The sequence below is a fragment of the Rhinatrema bivittatum genome, chromosome 14, assembly GCF_901001135.1.
Source record: "Rhinatrema bivittatum chromosome 14, aRhiBiv1.1, whole genome shotgun sequence".
Taxonomy (NCBI): domain Eukaryota; kingdom Metazoa; phylum Chordata; class Amphibia; order Gymnophiona; family Rhinatrematidae; genus Rhinatrema; species Rhinatrema bivittatum.
In genome coordinates, this window is record NC_042628.1 from 80,828,247 (window position 1) to 80,849,790 (window position 21,544).

At 48.1% G+C, this 21,544-nt stretch overlaps 1 protein-coding gene across 1 annotated transcript in view; it reads left to right on the forward strand.

The window, feature by feature from the left end:
- The window catches only part of NECTIN2 (nectin cell adhesion molecule 2), a 126,189-nt gene that overhangs the window by 96,949 nt on the left and 7,696 nt on the right, over positions 1-21,544 (forward strand). Inside the window, 2 exon segments of the mRNA XM_029576033.1 lie at positions 18,543-18,681; positions 18,954-19,014. Of these exon segments, the coding sequence (XP_029431893.1) occupies positions 18,543-18,681; positions 18,954-19,014 (200 nt within the window).

Sequence of the window (21,544 nt, forward strand, 5' to 3'; positions counted from 1 at the left end):
CACCAGTAGATGGAGACAGAGCAAAACTTGTCGGAGTGAGTCATATATGACCCTGTGCCAGTCACAGCCCCCTCAGTCTTACTCTGTCTCCAGTAGGTGGTGCAGGTGCAGTCACAGCCCCTGCCTGCACTGATTCTGGTAGTTAGTCAGGTTTTCGGGTTTTTTCCTTTTAAATTTGGTTTAAATTTGATTTAAATTGGATTTTTCTTGTAAACTGGTATTTTTAGTGAGTGAAGTCCTGTCCGCCCTGCCTCCCAGGGGGGTTGTGAGGTTCTGAGGGGACCACCCCTCCTCTGGTAGAGGCCGCTGCTAGGGTCGAGGACCCGGCTTTCCAGTAGCAGCGCCAGGGGTGACACCGGGGAGCCCGGTTCACTCACCCCTCCTGCAACAGGGCTCCAGGACCGTGGACAGCGACAAGCGGTAGTAAAAAAAAAAAAAAAGTTTTGTTTTTTTTTTGTCTGTCGCGCCGGCTCTCTGTTACCTCGCGCTGCCGCTCCGGTTTCGTCGGGCGGGGGGGGGGGCGCCGCTCGTAGGGGGGAAGGCACAGATCTATTTTTTTCTTCTTTTCAGTCGCGTTTCTCCCGCTTTCGCCGCGTCTCGCCGCCATGCCTCGTGGCTCGACTTGTCGGGCCTGCGGCTCGGCGCGCGCGCCTCTCGCAGGACGGCCTCTGCGCATCTTGTGTCCCGGGAGGAGAAGGTTGTCGGGGGCCCGATCGTGCCCCAGCTGAGAGGCCTCAGGACTTTTTCCCACTCAGCGGGGAGTGGTGGCCATCTTGGCCACAGGCCGTGAAATCGCGCGGGAGCCAGCAGGAAACTCGGCCTTGCCTCCCGCGCTTTCCCCGCAGCCGGGGCTTGCGGGGGGGGGGGGGGGGGGTCGCTCCGGAGTGGGCTCGGTCCCGTGAGTGTTCCGGAGTCGATTCCTCGGACTCGGGTTCTTTTTCGGAGGACTTTGCGCTTCTGTTGCGCAAAGTTCTTAAATGTAAGCACAGCAGGCGCAGACGCAAAGGAGCCCCTGGGGGGGGGCCCTGGCAAGCACGCCCCGAAGAAGCGGAAGGCTAAGGAAGTCGAGGGGTCCTCCCGACAGCCTCCGCGTGGTGTCCCACAGGAGTCTGATTCGGAGTTTTCTTCTGCGACGGACACGGATTCCTCCGAGGAGCCCCTGAAGGGGGCCGAGGACACGGCGGCGGACGGCTCCTCCCAGCCAGGAGCGGGCAAAGGAGCACAGACCGTGGATGGGGATGATCCCAAAGTGGTCCGCCTCTTCCGAAGAGAAGAGCTGTCCCCTTTAATCCCGGCCATTCTTCAGGAGCTGGGAATCGAGGCTCCGCCGGTGGTGGTCCGTCAGGTGGCCAACATGGATCCGGTTCTCCTAGGTCTTACGGGACCAGCAGTGGCTTTTCCCTTTCACTTTTCGTCGACGGATATTTTGTTTAGAGAATGGGATACGCCGGAGCTGGGACTGAAGGTCAGTAAGGCTATGGATAAGCTTTATCCGCTGCCTGAGGATGCGCTGGAGCTGCTCAGACTTCCGAAAGTGGATTCAGCGGTCTCGGCGGTGACAAAGAGGTCTACCATCCCGGTTACGGGAGCGACGGCTCTCAAGGACATACAGGACAGGAAGCTGGAAGTGCAGCTTAAGAAGATTTTTGAGGTGTCCGCCCTGGGAGTGCGGGCCGCCATCTGCACTAACTTTCCAATGCGGGCTAGCCTGCGCTGGGCCCAGGTCCTTCAGGCGAATGTGGGTCTGTCACCGGAAGAGGCATCTCAGGCTGACAGGTTAGAGGCGGCGATAGCGTATGGAGCGGATGCCCTCCATGATCTGTTGCGGACCTCAGCCAGATCCATGGTGGCGGCTGTTTCGGCGCGTCGCCTCCTGTGGCTGCGGAACTGGGCAGTGGATGGTTCGTCCAAAGCTCACCTCGGGGCGCTGCCGTTCAAAGGGAAACTGTTGTTTGGCAAGGAGTTGGATGATTTGATGGTTTCTCTGGGGGAGAACTAAGCTACCCGAGGACAGGTCCAGAGCGAGGTCCTCGTTTTCCGCCAGGTCCCGTTTCCGCGGTTCCAGGAAGTCGCGCCCGCCACGTTCTTCGGGACCCTCGTACAGGTCTTCTTCCTCCAGGACCCCTCAGTGGCAGCAGTCCTTTCGGGGGAAACGGTTCGGTAGACAAAGATGAACCCCGGCGGGCGCGGGTTCCAAAGCTTCGCAATGAAATGCGGTGGGCCCATTCCTCGCCGCAGCCTCTGCACGGGATTCCAAATGTCGGAGCGCGGTTAACCTTGTTTTTCGAGGAATGGGCCAGCTTTACGTCGGACCAGTGGGTCCTCGACGTGATAAGACCCGGCTACGCGTTAGATTTTGCTCGAATCCCAGCGGACAAGTTCCTCGTCTCTCCTTGCAAAGCTCCCGGGAAGAAGGCGGCAGTGCTAGGCACCATCCGGCGCTTAGAAAGCTTAGGAGCTATTGTTCCGGTCCCGATCAATCAGCGCGGCGAAGGCCGTTACTCCATTTACTTCATAGTTCCAAAGAAAGACGGCACGTCAAGACCGATCTTAGATCTCAAAGGCGTGAACAGATGCCTGCGCGTTCCTCACTTCAAGATGGAGACGATTCGTTCGGTGATTGCTTCAGTGCGTCCGGGCGATTTCTTGGCTTCCCTGGATCTCACGGAAGCGTACCTTCACGTGGGAATTCGGCCGTCGTTTCAGAAATTCCTGAGGTTCTGCATTCTGGGGCGTCATTATCAATTCCGGGCACTGCCGTTTGGTCTCGCGACAGCTCCCCGTACATTCACGAAAGTGATGGTGGTGGTGGCGGCCCAGTTGCATCGGGAAGGCTTGTTTGTTCATCCTTACCTGGACGATTGGTTGATTCGCGCAAAGTCCGAGGCTCAGTGTCGACTGGCGGTAGCCAGGGTCCTACAGATCTTACAGTCTCTAGGCTGGGTAATCAACTTCAACAAGAGTCAGTTGGTACTGACCCAGACCTTGGAATACCTCGGAGCTGTGCTCGACACGAAACAGGGCAAAGTGTTTCTATCCCAGGAACGCAGGCGCAAGCTACAGTCTCAGGTGAGGCGGATGCTGTCTCTTCGCAGTCCTCGGGTCTGCGATTATCTGACTGTCCTGGGTTCGATGGCTTCAACACTCGCACTGGTTCCCCGGGCGTTCGCTCATCTGCAGCTGTTGCAGTCGTCCTTACTATCCCGATGGAAGCCGGTCTCAGAGGAGTTTTACCTACCGCTTCCACTCGAGGGCCTGGCGAGATCCAGCCTGCACTGGTGGCTCGATTCCAAGCATCTGTCCTGTGGAGTGTCCCTCCTGGTACCCAATTGGACGGTGGTGACCACGGATGCCAGTCTCTCCGGCTGGGGAGCAGTTTGCCTAGGAAAGTCGGTCCAGGGGCTATGGTCAGCGTCTCAAGCCCAGTGGTCTATCAACCGACTAGAGACCAGAGCGGTCCATCTGGCTCTACAAGCCTTCTTACCGTTAGTACGGGGAAAGGCGGTCCGAGTATTATCGGACAACGCGACCACCGTGGCCTACATCAATCGTCAAGGAGGGACGAGGAGTCCACAGGTGGCAGTGGAGGTGCAGCTCTTGATGTCCTGGTCAGAACAAAATCTCAGCAACATCGCAGCCTCTCACATTGCCGGGGTCGACATCCAGGCGGATTTTCTCAGTCGTCACCACCTGGGTCCCGGAGAGTGGGAGCTGGCGGACGAAGCGTTTCTACTCATCTGCAGGAAGTAGGGATTGCCCCACATGGATCTGATGGCCACGTGGCACAACGCGAAGGCTCCACGATTTTACAGTCGGCGTCGAGAACACGGAGCAGAAGGCGTCGACGTGCTGGTGCTTCCTTGGCCAGATGTGCTGCTGTACGTGTTTCCCCCGTGGCCAATGATTGGCAAGATTCTGCGGCGCATAGAATTGCACCCGTCCAATGTGATCATGGTGGCACCGGAGTGGCCACGTCGTCCGTGGTTCACAGATCTCGTCCAGTTGTCGGTGGCGACTCCCCTTCGTCTCCAGGGGTTCGCGGGGCTCCTACATCAGGTCCCTGTCTGTTTGGAGGATGCGGATCACTTCTGTCTCGCGGCATGGCTTTTGAGAGGAATCGCCTGAAGAGAAAAGGTTACTCAGATGCGGTGATTGCCACGTTGCTGAGGTCCAGGAAGCAGTCTACGTCCCTGGCTTATGTCCGTGTCTGGGCGGTCTTTGAAGATTGGTGCATTAAGCGGGGGGTGGATCCCACTTCCGCTTCGGTATCAGATATTCTAACGTTTCTTCAAACCGGGCTGGCCAAAGGCTTGGCGTGCAGTTCTCTACGGGTCCAGGTGGCGGCGCTTGGTTGTTTGCGGGGTAAGGTCCGGGGAACCTCCCTGGCCCTTCATCCGGATATCTCCCGTTTCCTTCGGGGGCTAAACATCTCCGGCCTCCATTGCGTCCCCCCTGTCCCTCTTGGATCCTTAACTGGGTTCTATCCGCCTTAGGCTCGGCCCCGTTTGAGCCCTTGAAGCGAGCAACTACTAAGGATCTCACGTTGAAGACGGTATTTCTGGTGGCGATTGCCTCGGCACGGCGTGTTTCGGAGTTGCAGGCCCTGTCCTGTAGGGAACCGTTCTTGCGTATTTCTGATACAGGAGTGTCCTTGCGGACGGTCCCTTCCTTTCTGCCTAAAGTGGTGTCGTCTTTTCACGTAAATCAGTCAGTAGAGTTGCCTGCGTTTGCGGCCGGGGAGTCCTCTGATCCACATTCAAGGGAATTGAGGAAGCTGGATGTGCGGAGATCTCTCTTTCGTTATCTGGAGGTTACTAATCCGTTCCGGGTTACAGATCATCTGTTCGTTTTGTTCTCTGGTCCAAAGAAAGGGGCCGCAGCGTCCCGCCCGACAATTGCCCGTTGGCTCAAGGAGGCCATTGGCTCGGCGTACTTGGTGCGGGGAAAACCGCTTCCTGTGGGTCTTCGGGCCCATTCGACTCGTTCTCAGGCTGCGTCCTGGGCGGAAGCTTCTCAGGTGTCGCCTCAAGAGATTTGCAGGGCAGCTACCTGGAAGTCGTTGCATACCTTTATCCGGCATTACCGGTTAGATGTCCGGGCTACAGATGCCGGGGGTTTTGGAGAGAGGGTGCTCCGAGCGGGACTCTCTGCTTCCCACCCTCGGTAACTTAGCTCTGGTACATCCCAGGTGTCCTGGACTGATCCTGGTAAGTACAGGGAAAGGAAAATTAGTTTCTTACCTGATAATTTTCGTTCCTGTAGTACCAAGGATCAGTCCAGGATCCCGCCTGCAGGGCTTCACTGAAGTAACGGAGAGTCCGCTCATCGTCTTTCTTAGTTAATCTGATCGCTTGTTTAGCTCTCCCGGTTGGGGAGTCCGGTTCCACCAGGAGTTTTTGGTGGTATGTTCCATAAAGGAAGTGAATTTTCTAGCAAGTTTTGGTTTCTTGGTTGAGTTGCTACTTTGACATTACGTAAGACTGAGGGCTGTGACTCACTCCGACAAGTTTTGCTCTGTCTCCATCTACTGGTGTGGAGTCACAACCCAGGTGTCCTGGACTGATCCTTGGTACTACAGGAACGAAAATTATCAGGTAAGAAACTAATTTTCCTATAGTGAGTAGGCAGGGTATGCAGAGTTCATGTACCGAACCTGATGGTAACACTCACACATGTCTCATAGAAGCCCAGGAGATGGAAAGGGTTAGGCCCTCGAGAAGCGAGTACCTGGTTCCAGGGAAAGCTCTGAGACAGCAATGGTAACTCACTGGTGTAGATGGCAGTGATGACTTCCAGGCAGAAGAGAATACGGAGCAAGTCTGGGAACGAGGGCCCTCGAGGAGCGAGTACCTGGTTCCAGGGAAAGCTCTGAGAGAGCGATGGTAACTCACTGGTGTAGATGGCAGTGATGACTTCCAGGCAGAAGAGAATACGGAGCAAGTCTGGGAACGAGGGCCCTGGAGGAGCGAGTACCTGGTTCCAGGGAAAGCTCTGAGAGAGCGATGGTAACTCACTGGTGTAGATGGCAGTGATGACTTCCAGGCAGAAGAGAATACGGAGCAAGTCTGGGAACGAGGGCCCTCGAGGAGCGAGTACCGGTTCCAGACTGTCTCCTGAAAAACAAAGGAGAGAGCAAGGCCCCCGAGGAGCGGGTACCCCTGGTAAGTCCGAGGAGGCAGAGTAGCTTAGGTAGAGTAACCCCTTGCTAACTCAATCTGTTAGCAAATTCTAAGACCTTATATATCTGTCGCAAGTGAAGTCATCTCAGGGGGACGCCCCCGAGGTTCGCGCCATCGCCGGTACTTCAGTCAGGGCCGCACCGCGGCCCTGACTGAAGTACCGGCCTCCAGGAAACATGGCGGGTAGCAGCGTCTAGCCGTTCCGGGGACGCCGGAGGACCTCGGCAGGAGGAGGACGCCGCGGCAGCCAATCTTCCCGTGGGCGAAGAGGAAGGCGCCAAAGAGGTAAGGAGGGCGGAGAGAGGGCGTCGGGAACCGACGGACACAACACAGTCACAACAGATTATGATCACAGTGTCCAAGTGGCCTCACCTCTTGCATGATATCCTGCATTCCTCTAAGAATGAAGTGTAAAATAGCTCCTCCTGGATCACCTGCTCCATGAAGCATTTATTTCTTTTTATATTGTACGTTATTTTTGATTGTGAAAATAGCTATATATAAATAAAATAGCTAGAAACTCCCTAAAATGTCCTGATGTGACATTTACTCAGTTAATAGTGGGATAATTGAAATTTCCATTATTATTATTGTGTTGCCAAATGTATTAGCTAATTTCTGTAAACATTTCACTGTCTGCCTTTTCTTTCTGGCCAGGTGGATGGCACCCCCACCACTCTACGCTTCCCCATCACACACACAAGTTCTAGCCATACAGATTCTACGGTGCATTTACTCTCCCGCAGGATCTTTATCCTGTTTGTGTTAGGGATGGCAAAGAATCATAGTGCCACCAACCCCATCAAGTCAATCCACTATCTTTGTGATATAATTTGTACCCTAGTCTAGCACTGTTCTCTTGATTATCCACCTTTCACAGTGTCTCTGATATCCAATTCATCATCATATCTGTAATGATGTGAGCCTTTGTGCTTTGGAGAGGTCAATGCAGCCTCGTAGGTGAACCTATGAGGCCCCTGCCAACGGTTGGCTAACGAGGCCTGGTCTGGGACAAGCTGGAGCTTTGCCTAAACCTGCCCCGCTGCCCACAGGTTGAGCCCTTGGATTGCGGGGGCTGGCAGGTGGGTCCCAAGGGTGGTCCAGAGACTAGCCAAACGTCTGGGCAGGCAGCAGACAGGCGTAGTCAAAGTTTTTGTGGCAAGGTCAGGTCCAGACGGCAGGCAAAGGAGTTCAAAGTGTGTAGCTGAGGTCAGATCCAGCTGAGCAGTCTGAAGGGCTGAAAAGATACAGAGCAAGGACGAGTCAAGGCTGGGACAAAGCAGGCTTGGCAAGGCTGGTACCGCAGCAACATGCACTGCACTAGGCAAGGGGACTGTTGCTGAGGGGGAAATGCAAGGGTCTCGACTGGGTTTAAATAGCCACATTATGTCACTGGGAAGCCACAGAACTGGTCTTTCCCACCACAGAGTTTTAAGAGCCGACATGCCTAAGAAACCATGCAGTGGATGACGTGCTGGCAGCGTCCATGCCACAAAGAGGGGTTGATGGCATCTCTGGCGGACCTTGGCATGGGTCAAGTGCAGCTGGCCTTGGTATTAGTGGCCAATAAATACCAAAAATAAATTAAATAAACTGGTCAGTTGCGGTAGGAGATCTGGAGTAGCCAATACAGTAGCCTTAGGTAGCAGGCAAGGGTTCAGTAGCGTTCGCAGAAGGCAGGCAGGTGTATAGGGAAAGAGTTGGTTGGCTAGGTAGGTAGAGTGGTGGTAGGGCTTTGAAATGTGCAGACAGTGCAAAGACGAAGTAGGGTTAACTGCAGGGGCGGCTCAGGACAATCAGCTGCCTAAGGTGAAGGATGAAATGAATCCCACACCCAGTTGCGACGCAGGTGAAATCACCAAGAGGGCTTTGTGGAGGTTTCTCCTTAATGGCCCTTTTGGGGATTTGTAATCGGGCAGGGAGGGGAGGGTCAACGGTCCAAGAGGAGTGGCAGATAGTGTCAGTGATATTTCTAGGAAGCTGGCAACCATGCCACACTCCTAGGAGCCCTATCGCCTGCCTCCCACCCTTCCCTGGCATCTACCCCAGCAACGTGGGAGACTGCTGAATGGTGGGAATCTGTGTGGTGTACTCTCGTAGTGCCGGTGCAAGGACACTCTCTAGATGAACATTATCTCACCTTCCTTTCCTACACAATTAAAAAAAATATACTTTTTTTTTTTTTCATTTTAAAATTTATTAATCTCTTCCCCAACCTTAAATGGGAGATTTTATCTGGAAAAGTACAATCTTCTGAAGTAAAATATCAGTTCAACATGCAAAATATATGTACACGCACTGCAAGAAAATCACATGGATCTCATATGGTATTAGGCCTATTATAATGTGCACAGAAAGCTATGAATAAACCGAATTACAATAAAATAAACCTTCCATAATGTAACTGACAACACTCAAACAGCAACAACCCTACCTATGAAAAAGCAACACCGCAAATATTACACCAGGCCCTAAAACACCAATGAACTTCCTATAATGAAAACAGAACAAGGCAGGCTTACACAGAAACAACATGCTGGCAGATTACCTGACTTCGTAACACATGCAGAACACAGACAAACTCTCACCAAATCCAGAATAAAATATAAATAAAAACGTGCAGACAAACTGAACTGGGAATCACAAAAAGCAGACTCTGAACGCAGTGCAAACAGCAAATCCAATCAAGAAATCTAAAATATCAACCATACCAAAAAAAAGTCAAAACAGCTGATGAATAGAACATCCAATAATTAAAACCGCATACAAAAATGTTAAATTATCAATAAAATATTTCAAAACTGCAGACACATTATATCCAATAATTAAAGCTAATAAGCATTACAAAATATTTCCCCTTTGCCATACCTGGAAATGTTTAGCTTTCTAGTCACCCTAAGATTGTGAGACTGGAAAATTGGGCATCCAAATGGCAGATGAAATTTAAGGTGGATAAGTGCAAGGTGATGCATATAGGGAAAAATAACCCATGCTATAATTACACGATGTTGGGTTCCATATTAGGTGCTACAACCCAAGAAAGAGATCTAGGTGTCATAGTGGATAACACATTGAAATCGTCGGTTCAGTGTGCTGCGGCAGTCAAAAAAGCAAACAGAATGTTGGGAATTATTAGAAAAGGAATGATGAATAAAACGGAAAATGTCATAATGCCTCTGTATCGCTCCATGGTGAGACCGCACCTTGAATACTGTGTACAATTCTGGTCGCCGCATCTCAAAAAAGATATAATTGCGATGGAGAAGGTACAGAGAAGGGCTACCAAAATGATAAGGGGAATGGAACAACTCCCCTATGAGGAAAGACTAAAGAGGTTAGGACTTTTCAGCTTGGAGAAGAGACGACTGAGGGGGGATATGATAGAGGTGTTTAAAATCATGAGAGGTCTAGAACGGGTAGAATCCTTATTATCCACACTAACGGACACCATTATCTTCAATCTCGAAAAAGGCCAACCTTGTCTCCTCGCGCTTCTGGATCTTTCCTCAGCGTTCGACACCGTGAACCACTCTAGCCTACTACAACGTCTTACAGACATCGGCATCGCAGGAACAGCTTTCAATTGGTTTAAGTCCTTCCTAGAGAACGGAACATACAAAGTTAAGATAAACAACAAGGAATCTCACCCCATCCAAGCCAAGATGGGAGTACCACAAGGATCATCACTCTCCCCCACCCTCTTCAACATCTACCTTCTCCCACTCTGTCATCTACTTACTAACCTCAAGCTCACCCATTTCTTATACGCGGATGATATACAAATTCTCATCCCTATCACGGAGACCATACACAAAACCATGGACTACTGGAAAAAATGTCTCTCATCCATCAACGATCTTCTAACCAGCCTCAACCTGGTTCTAAACACCAACAAAACGGAAATACTCATAATAGCACCGGATCAACCTGCCCCGCCAACATCCAGCAACTCTCCAGACACCTCAGGATATGCCACCGCACCTCAAGTCAGAGATCTGGGAGTACTACTAGACAACAGACTCAGCCTCAATAAATTCATAAATAACACTACAAAAGAATGCTTCTTTAAATTACAAGTGCTAAAGAAACTAAAGCCTCTTCTACTCTATAGGGATTTCCGCACAGTACTCCAAGCCATCATTCTCCCTAAACTAGATTACTGCAATTCACTCCTGCAGGGCCTTCCAGCATACACCACCAAACCACTCCAGATGGTACTGAATGCCACTGCAAGGATACTTACAAACGCCAAAAAAAGGGACCATATCACCCCGATCCTCCAGCATCTCCATTGGCTGCCCATCAAATATAGGATTCAGTTCAAAACCTGCATGATGATTCATAAGGCCCTACATCACATCTCTCCACTCAACTTAACCTTCCAGCTTCAACTACACTCCTCTAAAAAACCAACCAGAAGGGCATACCAGAACAGAATGATCACCCAACCTGCAAAATCTACCCTGAGGAAACGTGCTCTATCTACAGCGGGCCCGTCTCTCTGGAACTCCCTACCACCGGACCTCCGCATCGAGCCGTGCCATACTACTTTTAAAGTGAAACCCAAGACTTGGCTCTTCCGTCAAGCTTTCCCAGAGAGCTAAAAGCAAGAAGAACAACAACCATCCTTGCCTTACAGCAATAATCTAATGTTTATATTACTTCAGTTATATGTTTCCAAGTTGTGTTCTAAGTTGATCCTAGTTGTTTTTCCCAATAGATTGTACTTTATTATATATTATCCGTTTATTAATTCGATATGTTCCATGTAAACCGCCTCCCCGGCGATAGTTATTTCTGTTAAATGTGAACCGGAGTGATATGTATTGTATACAGGAACTTCCGGTATATAAAAACCAAAAATAAATAAATAAATAAATAATGTGAATCGGTTATTTACTCTTTCGGATAGTAGAAGGACTAGGGGACACTCCATGAAGTTAGCATGGGGCACATTTAAAACTAATCGGAGAAAGTTCTTTTTTACTCGACGCACAATTAAACTCTGGAATTTGTTGCCGGAGAATGTGGTTCGTGCAGTTAGTATAGCTGTGTTTAAAAAAGGATTGGATAAGTTCTTGGAGGAGAAGTCCATTACCTGCTATTAAGTTCACTTAGAGAATAGCCGCTGCCATTAGCAATGGTTACGTGGAATAGACTTAGTTTTTGGGTACTTGCCAGGTTCTTATGGCCTGGATTGGCCACTGTTGGAAACAGGATGCTGGGCTTGATGGACCCTTGGTCTGACCCGGTATGGCATTTTCTTATGTTCTTATGTTCTTGTGTTCTTATGTGATAGATTGGAGGAGGGCACACAGACTTCGATCTTTCTCGCACACTCCCGCAGATACGCGCACAAACGCTCTCACAAGCAGCCTCTCCTACCTGCTGGTCTCTCATTCACAGGCGCTCGCACTAACGCACTCTTACTCATACACAGACACACACGCTCTCTCTTGCTGTCACACATAGGCACTCTGGACTCTTCTGCTTCAGGGAAATTGGCAGCTCAACGGGTCCTCTTCTTGAGTTGCAGAGGAAATGCCGGTGACCCAGCAGAGACTCGTCTTCCGTGGGGGCCTTCCTAATGCTGGTGGAGAGTTCGACACCTCACCGGCACATCTTTTGTGTTCACTACTGCAGGACCTTCCTCATTCACGTTGCTAAACCCAGCTGACTTTAGAATACGAGGCAGGGTGAGGCGGCTGCCGCAGCAGGAATATTTTATTTTTGGGGGGGGGGGGGGGGTTGGGGGGGACGACACTTTCTGCTGCTCCCAAAATTTGCTGCTTGAAGTGGCTGCCTCACCGTGCCTCATTATAGAACTGCCTGGATAACTGCCTCAAATTCGCAGTCATTGAGCAGGCTTCATTCTGCTTTTTCTCGAAGGCCAGTGTAAAGAGAATTGCCAGGAGATTACATAGACTTTGATGACAGTGGCGTAAGAGGAGGCATTAAAGGGCGAACAGATATTGAAGAAGGTAGCTTTAATAATGGAAAATGTCTGAGCTTTCATGCAGAGCTTGGAGTCTAAGATGAAACCCAAGCTGTGGACTTGTTGGCTGTCTGGTATCGTAGATCCTTCCAGGATTATTCTAGATGGAGTAATGGTCCATTTTTTCCAATCTTTGCTCCTGCTGTTTTGGGGTGATTATGTTTCAGTTTAAGGTATAACTAATTTGCAGTCCTCATACGGCAGTTATTCAAACTTGCTACATTAAGGGGGCAAAGGAGTTGTATACTATCAGCAAAGGTGTGCAGGGGATTTGGCAGTCTTGATTAGCTTCCCAGGTGGAGCTGGATAGATGTTGAATAGCCTTGTGGTACACCACATGAGAGGGAATGTGGGTGGGAGGAGGCCTGCCCTAGAGCAATGGTCGGAGTGCATTTCTGAAGGAAGGATTTGAATCAAGTGAGAGTTGTCAGACCTATGTCGATCAGACGGGTCATAAGGAGCTCATGTTTGTGATTCAATGCCAAGAAGTGCAAAGTCATGCATATGGGGAGTGGAAATCTGAATGAACTGTATTTGATGGGGGGGCTGATGTGCATGGAGCAGGAGAGAGACCTTGGGGTGATAGTGTCTAATGATATGAAGTCTGCGAAACAATGCGACAAGGCGATAGCAAAAGCCAGAAGAATGCTGGGCTGCATAGAGAGAGGAATATCGAGTAAGAAAAGGGAAGTGATTATGCCCTTGTACAGGTCCTTGGTGAGGCCTCACCTGGAGTACTGTGTTCAGTTCTGGAGACCGTATCTACAAAGAGAAAAAGACAAGATGGAAGCGGTACAGAGAAGGGCGACCAGGAAGGTGGAGGATCTTCATCGGATGATGTACGAGGAAAGATTGAAGAATCTAAATATGTACACCCTGGAGGAAAGGAGGAGCAGGGGTGATATGATTCAGACTTTCAGATACTTGAAAAACTTTAATGATCCAAAGACAACAACAAACCTTTCCCATAGGAAAAAAATCAGCAGAACCAGAGGTCACGAGCTGAGGCTCCGGGGAGGAAGACTAAGAACCAATGTCAGGAAGTATTTTTTCACGGAAAGGGTGGTGGATGCCTGGAATGCCCTTCCGGAGGAAGTGGTGAAGTCTAAAACTGTGAAGGACTTCAAAGGGGCATGGGATAAACACTGTGGATCCATCAAGTCTAGTGGGCATAAATATAGAGGAGGTGGTAAAACACTGCACGGAGCGGCAGTAGCCACTGAGGCATTCACGGAGCGGGATGCCAGTGGCCAGTGGCTGGTGTTCCACCTTCACGGAGCGGAAGGATGGAGGGCTGCTATCTCAAAAAAATAAAAAAAAAAACAAACAAGCAAACAAAACAGGGGTGGGTAAGGGGCAGGGGTGTGGCCTGCTGGTTGCGGCGGTTGCTACCCCTGGTTGAGCTGGATGTTCGCTAGGATGGCGCTGCTCTCAGCATTGGTGGAGGGGTGGAAGGGAATTGGGGCCGGAGGGTGCTGGAAGCCAATAGAGACGGGTGGGAGGGAGAAAAAAGGGGGGAAAAAAAATGGATAAACTGCGTAGCTTGCTGGGCAGACTGGATGGGCCGTTGGTCTTCTTCTGCCGTCATTTCTATGTTTCTATGGTCAACTGTGTCAAATGCCACATGAGATCCAATAGTACTAGGATAGCCTGTTGATCTTGATCTAGGTGTAATCCCAGGTCATCTATCAGGCAGGTTAGAACTGTTCTGTGCTGTGATGGGGTCTAAACCTGATTGGTAGGGGTTCAAGTGGTTAATGATATGAAGAAGCTTCTACATTAGTTATATTTACTGAGGAAAGAGAGGTTAGAGACTGGCCGGAAGTGGCTGAGTTTATTTGGGCCGAGGTTTGGCTTCTTTAGAGTGGGTCTTACTCATCTTGCTTAAGGCATTTAGATAGGTTTATTATATTCTGGAGGTAGGTGAAAAGACCAGCTTTGGCCAGTTTGGGCATGGGTCATCAAGTTAAGTGCTAGTAGCACTTCATCAAGGGGTAGGGGACAGAAGGAGGAGAAGGCAGTGCATAGTAATGTCTGGTTCAGACAGCACCAAGTGGTCCTTAGTTTTAATGTTGACGTCTGCTCTGAGGTTTGAGATCTTGTTGGCAAAGAATTCAGCTAACTTGTTGAAATAGGCATCAGTGTGAAAGGAATGCGGTCTGGGTGCAGTCATACTATGAGTTTATCATGCAGAAAAGTTCTCTAGATGAGTTCTCTGCTTGGGCGATGATACAGAAATGTTTTCTCGAGCATGCAAGTTGGCGCTTTCACACTGAAGTGTGGCGTCTTGAAAGTACAGGTTTATGATAATCATTCAGCGAAATGCCGCATAATTTGGATTTTGGACTTCAATTTCATGGAAGAATATGAACATATATTTGGAAAGCATGAGTCCCTGAGGAAGCCCCTGACAGGGGTGAAACGAAGATATCTTTTGTCATGCGGATAATCTGAGAGATCAAAGAAGAAGATATAATGATTATTAGTGAAAAATTACATCTGAAATAACTGTGTGTTTGAACAATGTATTGTTAAATACTCATTCCTAGTTAAATAAGTATTGGAAATGATATGTTATTCAAACTTAACATCTCGAATGAACATTTGTTATTTTAATTGGGTCGTATGAATGTGCTAGCTTAGTTTTAAAATGTCTATGTAGGTGTATATGTGAATTTTTGCAATAAATATTACACAGGTTATAAATGTGTTGTCTCTCTAATTTTGTAGTAAAATTTATGACCCAGATATAGAGCAAGCATTATTTTGGAAGTACAAAAGCTTGCTCTGTATGCTTAACCTCTTCAGTTAACCCATTCATATCAGTTATCCTCTATATTTCTACCTTTGATCGCAGATATTTTCCTTCCACTGTTGTCAGTCTACCCTGAGTCACCTTTAGCTTCTCCGAGTGACTTATCGAGTACACTGCACCATGCTTCTGCAGCTTTTTTATGATCCAGGCAAATTTCTGCTGACGTCTCTGAAATTCCACTGACGTCTTAAATAAATAATTCTTGAATCTTTCTCCCATCTTATGAGCACTGCCAGTATCTGCACTTATCTCCAAAATTGTGCAGACTAATTATCACTGGCCTTGGCCGTTTATTAGCCTCTAGTAGTGACCCCAGGGAGCAGTGCACATGGTCTATTTTGTAGCATGTTGCCATCTCTGCTAAATTCAGGACCGGCATAAGCCCTACAGAGAGAATTTCTATCACTTGAGGTTCTTATGTTTACTCTGGGAAGCCTATTGCTCTGATTTTATTCAGGCAGGTCTGAGTTTCTTGTCTTGCAAAGTTTAAAAGACTTTTTCTATCTTATCTATTTTTTTGACAAGCAGCCATAAAAGATAACTCCATGTTTCCAACTTGTTCAGCAATTCCTTCTACATGAGTATTTGTCTCATTTACATTGGGAAAACAAGCTGAGCAGCTTTATCAACTACTATCTCATGTAAGGTGAGTCTTAGTTGATGACTGACTGATAAACATTTTTTATGGCTATTGTCTTTCCCAGGGAATGTATCAGATATTCTCTGCCATGTTCTTTTCTGTCCTGGTCCTCTTCACCCTAGATTTAAGAACATATGTTATACTGGGTCAGACCAAGGGTCCATCAAGCCCAATATCCTGTCTCCATCAGTGGCCAATCCAAGTCACAAGTACCTGGCAAGTACCCAAACATGAAATACATCCCATGCTACTAATGCCAGCAACAAGCAATGACTATTCCCTGTTGATTAATAGCGGTTTATGGACTTCTCCCCCAGGAACTTAACCAAATCTTTTTTTAAACCTAACTACAGTACCTGACTTAACCACATCCTCTGGCAACAAATTCCAGAGTTTAATTGTGCGTTGAGTGAGAGAGAACTCCAATTTGTTTTAAATGTGCTACTTACTAACTTCATGGAATGCCCCCTAGTTCTTGTATTATCTGAGAGTAAATATCCATTTCACATCTACCCGTTCTAGACCTCTCATGATTTTAAACATTTCTATCATATCCCCCCTCAGCCATCTCTTCTCCAAGCTGAAAAGTCCTAACCTCTCCCGCCTTTCCTCATAGGGGAGCTGTTCCATTCCCCTTATTTTGGTCGTCCTTCTCTGTACCTTCTCCATCACAACTATATCTTTTTTGAGATGCGGCGACCAGAATTGTACACAGTATTCATGGTGAGGTCTCACCATGGAGCGATACAGAGGCATTATGACATCCTCCATTTTATATGACATTCCCTTCCTAATAATTCCTATCAGTCTGTTTGCCTTTTTGGCCGCCACAGCACACTGAGCAGATGATTTAAATGTAATATCAGTTTTGACACACACATCTCTTTCTTGGGTGATAACTCCTAAAATGCAATCTAACATTGTGTAGCTACAGCATGGATTATTTTTCTCTCTATGCATCACCTTGCCCTTGCCATATTATATTTTATCTGCCATATGGACACAGTCTTCCAATGTTGCAAAGTCCTGCAATTTATCTGCTTCTGATTTAATGACAATTTTCTATCATCTGCAGATTTGATCACCTCACTCATCACAGCTTTCCAGATCATGTATAAATATTAAAAAGCACCGGTCCAAGTACAGATCCCTGAGGCACTCCACTGTTTTACCTTTTTCCTCTGTGAAAAAAGACCATTTAATCCTATTCTCTGTTTCCTATACTTTAACTAGTTTGCAGTCCACAAAAGGACATCTCCTCCTATCCCATGACTTTTTGAGATTTCTTAGAAGTCTCTCATGAGGGAGTTTCTCAGACAACTTCTAAAAATCCAAATACACTACATCTACCGGTTCACCTTTATTCACATGTTTATTAACCCCTTCAAAAATGTGCCAGAATTGTGAGGCAAGACTTCCCATAGTAAATCCATCCTAGCTGTGTCCCCTTAAATCATGTTTATCAATATGTTCTGTGATTTTGTTACCCAGATCAACTCTGGAGCCCTTTTTATATATCAGGTTTACATTGGCCACCTTGCAGTCTTCAGGTAGAATGGATGATGTTAATGATAGTTTACAAATTACTTGTAATAGGTCTGAAATTTCATTTTGAGTTCCTTCAGAACCCTGGGGTGTATACCATCCGGTCCAGGTGATTTGCTACTCTTCAGTTTGTCAATCTGGCCTACCACATTTTCTAGGTTCACTGTGATTTGGGCCAGTTCATCTGGTGTTTACTGAGGAGAATGTGGGAGAGACCTGTTCTGGAGATCGTTTTCAAGGGTGGCTTTTCAAAGGAAAGAATTTAGTGTTTCCACAATGGTCTTATCTTCCCTATGTGCCCCTTTAACCCCTCGATCATCTAACGGTCCAACTGCCTCCCTCCCAGGCTTCCTGGTCCAGATGTGTTTAAAAACGTTTTTATGAGTTTTTGCCTCTACAGCCAGCTTCTTTCAAATTCTTACTTTTTTTGCTTTGTCAGACTGATTGGAGCAAAGTGCAGGTATAAAGGCATTCTGGCAATCGTTAGTCACAGGTTTAGATATTTTATGTCTGTAAAAAAAAGAGAGAGAAATGCAGGGAAATGGCCATGGAAGCACTGCCTCTATGACCTCACAACATCCTGTAGAGGCCTCCCCTTACCTAAAAGCTTCCCTGGGAGTACCTCATTTTAATCTGTCTGAGGGAATTACCTGTGTTCTTTAAGCCACAATGCATGAGAGAGAATATTCACCCCGAGGGATCAGTTGCATTCATACTTTAACATCTGTTGAATATTTGAGTCTGTTCTTTCCAGTTATGCAGTAGCTCCTTGTGTATAGCCCCTGCTCCTGGGATACATCGTCCCCTTTTTAGAGTTATGTTTCTGAATTTGTAATCTGAACTGTTATTGCCTTTTCCTTCTTCCTCTTACTCTGTCACCGTGCAGTTTCGGAGTCTCTGTTGACTCACGAGTTGCATTGTTACTCCTTGTCTGTCTTTGTCCTGTCTTGTTACACACTACTTGGTTACTTGATTATCTTTTTAAAAAAAATCCTAACTTGCTTTGTACCCTTTTTTTTATGGAAAAGCATATCATAAATGATCTATTTCTTTATGACTTATAGCTCCTTTATCTCATAGGATGGACAGTCTCAGCAAATACGGTCTCTAGGAGTTAGTTTTCTTTTTTTTGTATCCAGCCAGTTGAGGTCACTTTGGACCAGTCTGATTCCAAAGCTTTATGACAAATTTGATTTTGCATCTTATTCCCCACTGCAAAAACACAATGCAATGCTAGTCAGTGTTTGGAAGTACTTTCTGCTCTTATTTTAATGTTTTATAATGCATTGTTCCATCTTTATCCACTTTTGTACTAAGTATTGTGTGCATGCATCATATGATTTACTCCTGCCCTCTTCTGATTTCCAGGATCCCCGGATACTTCAGGAGCTGGAACCACAGGGGGTATCATCGGAGGAATCATTGCCACTATTGTGGTTATTGCTGTTATGGTCACTGTGGTGCTGATCTGCAAACAGCAGCGGAAGAACCAGAACGCACGCAATGAGTACGTAGCTCCCAGGATGGCGTGAAGCTCCCTGAATTTTAGTAGACCTGTCCAGTTTCTGTCCCCTGCAGGCTTTTTGGGCTGACTGGAACTAGCATATCAATCTCTGACGGTCTGGATGTAATGCCAAAAAATGTATTCTCTGAAAGAATTTTGCATGCATAAACTCCAGCGAGCATCATTCAGAGAATCCTTGCCTGCCCCTGCTCTCGTTTTCTTCTGCTAACATCTTTTCCTTTTTATATTTTATTTTCATCTATTTTTTTTTGTAGTTTGGAAGATCCCCCGGCTTACAAACCTCCACCACCAAAGCAGAAGCTGCAGCCCACAGAGGTTTTTACTCTTATTCCTATCTCTCTCTATTGAGTTTACATTTTAACATTTGAGGATTGGAATATACAACGTAACATCTCATTCTCTTGCTTCTCTCCATGTCTCCTGGGATTTCAGGGCATCTCTCTCTGTGCCTGTACAAATAATTATTTGTTAATAACCCAATCTGTCTCTCCCTATGTGTGGATCTGTAATCAAATTGCTAACCTGCTTTCTATTATGGGCCCAACCCTATCGAGTGGTCTCCTGCTGGAGATCAGAGCAGAAAGGGACCTGCTTCATTTTAGGAAGCTGTTGACCTTATTTGTTTACCCTGAATGGCCTTCCCTGCCTATTGTGTTTCCTGTTCGCCTCTTACCTTTCAGTAAATGTTTAATACCGCAGGCCCTGCACAAAGGGGGCAGCAGGGATCAGCTCTGCTCCTCCCCAAAAGGCACAGGGTGACAGCAAAGGACTGAGAGAGGCTCCAAGGCTGAGAGAGGGGTGGAGGGGGCAGAGGGGCTACCTTCAGAGAATGAATGGTGCCTGCCTGGGGGTGTATGTGTGTGAATAAATGGGTGTTTGCGTGCAGAGGGAACCCTTTTAAAGGGCCTCTGGCGCAAAACCGCGGCCAGCCTCTTTCCATGACGTCAGACGCCGGCGGAGATTTAAACCCGGCGTCTGACCATAGTTCCCTGCCTTGCAACGTGGTCGACTCCTTGTGAGTGGTAAGTTGCAGTTCCTGCTTGTTCCTTTGGGCGTGAGGAGAGGATCAGCTTGGGGGTGGGGGTCTGTGTTTGAGAGAGAAGAGATCAGTGCTGGCTGTAGGTGTATCTGCCAGATTGGGTGTAAGATAAGGGGGAGCAGAACTGGAGCAGGGGTACAAGACGCATCATCTGCTCTCCACGGTGTGGATTCCCTCTGCCTGGATTGCTGATTCTGTCCCTCAGATCCTGGAAACCACCCTGCAATCCCAGATCTGCCACCTCTGACCCCATCCTTCCTCAGTCCCAGAGCCCACCTTACTCTCCTCCTTTCTCCATCTCACATACCTGGTCCTCCCCGTGCCTGAGATCTCCTCCCTGTGCTGATAACGGAGATCGATTTTGCTCACCCAATAAGAATAAAATAGGCAAACCCAAGGAAAGTTGGGGTTTTTTTGGGTTGTTTTTTTTTCCTAATGTATAAAATATGCAGATGTTTGCCAATGGGCTTCAGAGTTTTCTAATTGTTTTGCATATAACCTGCTGATGAGCTGCTGGGGGGGCCTGAGCCTTTATTGCTCTCCCAGCAGCCTCAGGAAGATCGGACAATAGCACAAACCCAAATCTGTAACTGATTAAATTAAGGAGGATAAAGAACAATGCCTCGTTGGATAAACGTATATAGCTCCATATTTAAACCAGCGCCAGATTCCTCCCTCCCCATTCTTCTTCCTAACGACTCAACCCTGTTCCAGCCACAGCCTTTCTATAACTGTTTAAATTGTCCCGGTGCTGTCACCCTGGGCTCTGCTAGGTACTTGTGAGCCAGAGAGCTTGATCTCTCCCAGCATGGCATTCCTTATGTCTTCTTTCAACTCTACTACATTATTACAGACCTTGTCATCTTCCTCTTTGGCTCTTACAAGACCAATATAACATCGTCTCCTCCTATGCCTTGAAAAGAAAAAACAATGGCAATTGTCTTGGTTAAAACCCACAAAGCCAGTTTTCCTGGCGTGTAGCAGATGGACTCAGGACCAATGGGTATAGTGCGCCCCTGAGAGCAGTCGGAGACGGGGTCAGATTTCAATCTGAGGTCAGCACCAGTACATATACCCCTGCACGAGGTGGTCTGCTCGTCAGTATTTCTCAGTCTCCTTAGCACTTTGGGACTCTACACACGCTTGCACAGCATTAGAAAATCCAAACCAAAGAAGAAATAGTCTTACCTCTTCAGACGAGCCCCGCTCTCCTGCGGTGATACCTAAGGGTCCCTCCCCCCAGTTGAAAATTCCCGAGGTGATTTCCAAGATCCCTCAGAGGTAGGCCTCGGCCTGGTAGCGGTTCCTGGCGTGGACTTAGCCCCCAGGAACGGGAGTGGCTGAAAGACAGCGGGTGCAATACCGAGCGCGGCGGTGAAGGTAACTTTCCCTCTCCCCCTGGCATGAGACCGGGAAACGCCAAGAAAAGGTAAGGCAGAAAATATTTCTTAAAGTCTCCGGTCTCCGAGGCTCAAATAGCTGCACCGATCGCCAGCTGGCATCTGTCCCATCGGGTTGATCAGCTCTCTCTGGGCTAGACCCCGATCCGGCACGAGGGTCCTCGGCACCATTTCCCCTCTTTGATCACCGTGTGCATAGCGGCGACCTGTGCACATAACCTACTTGTGCACACAGCGGTGCGCAGGAGGGTGCCGGGTGCATAGCAACACTCTCGCCGGCGCCTGGCACACAAGTTAAGCCTGTACGCATCTCCGTGAGCGCACATAGCGGCCTGCACGCATATCTTCGCAGTTTACACGCACATCTTCGCGCCCGGGGCGCACGTATAAATGCAGAGACCATTTT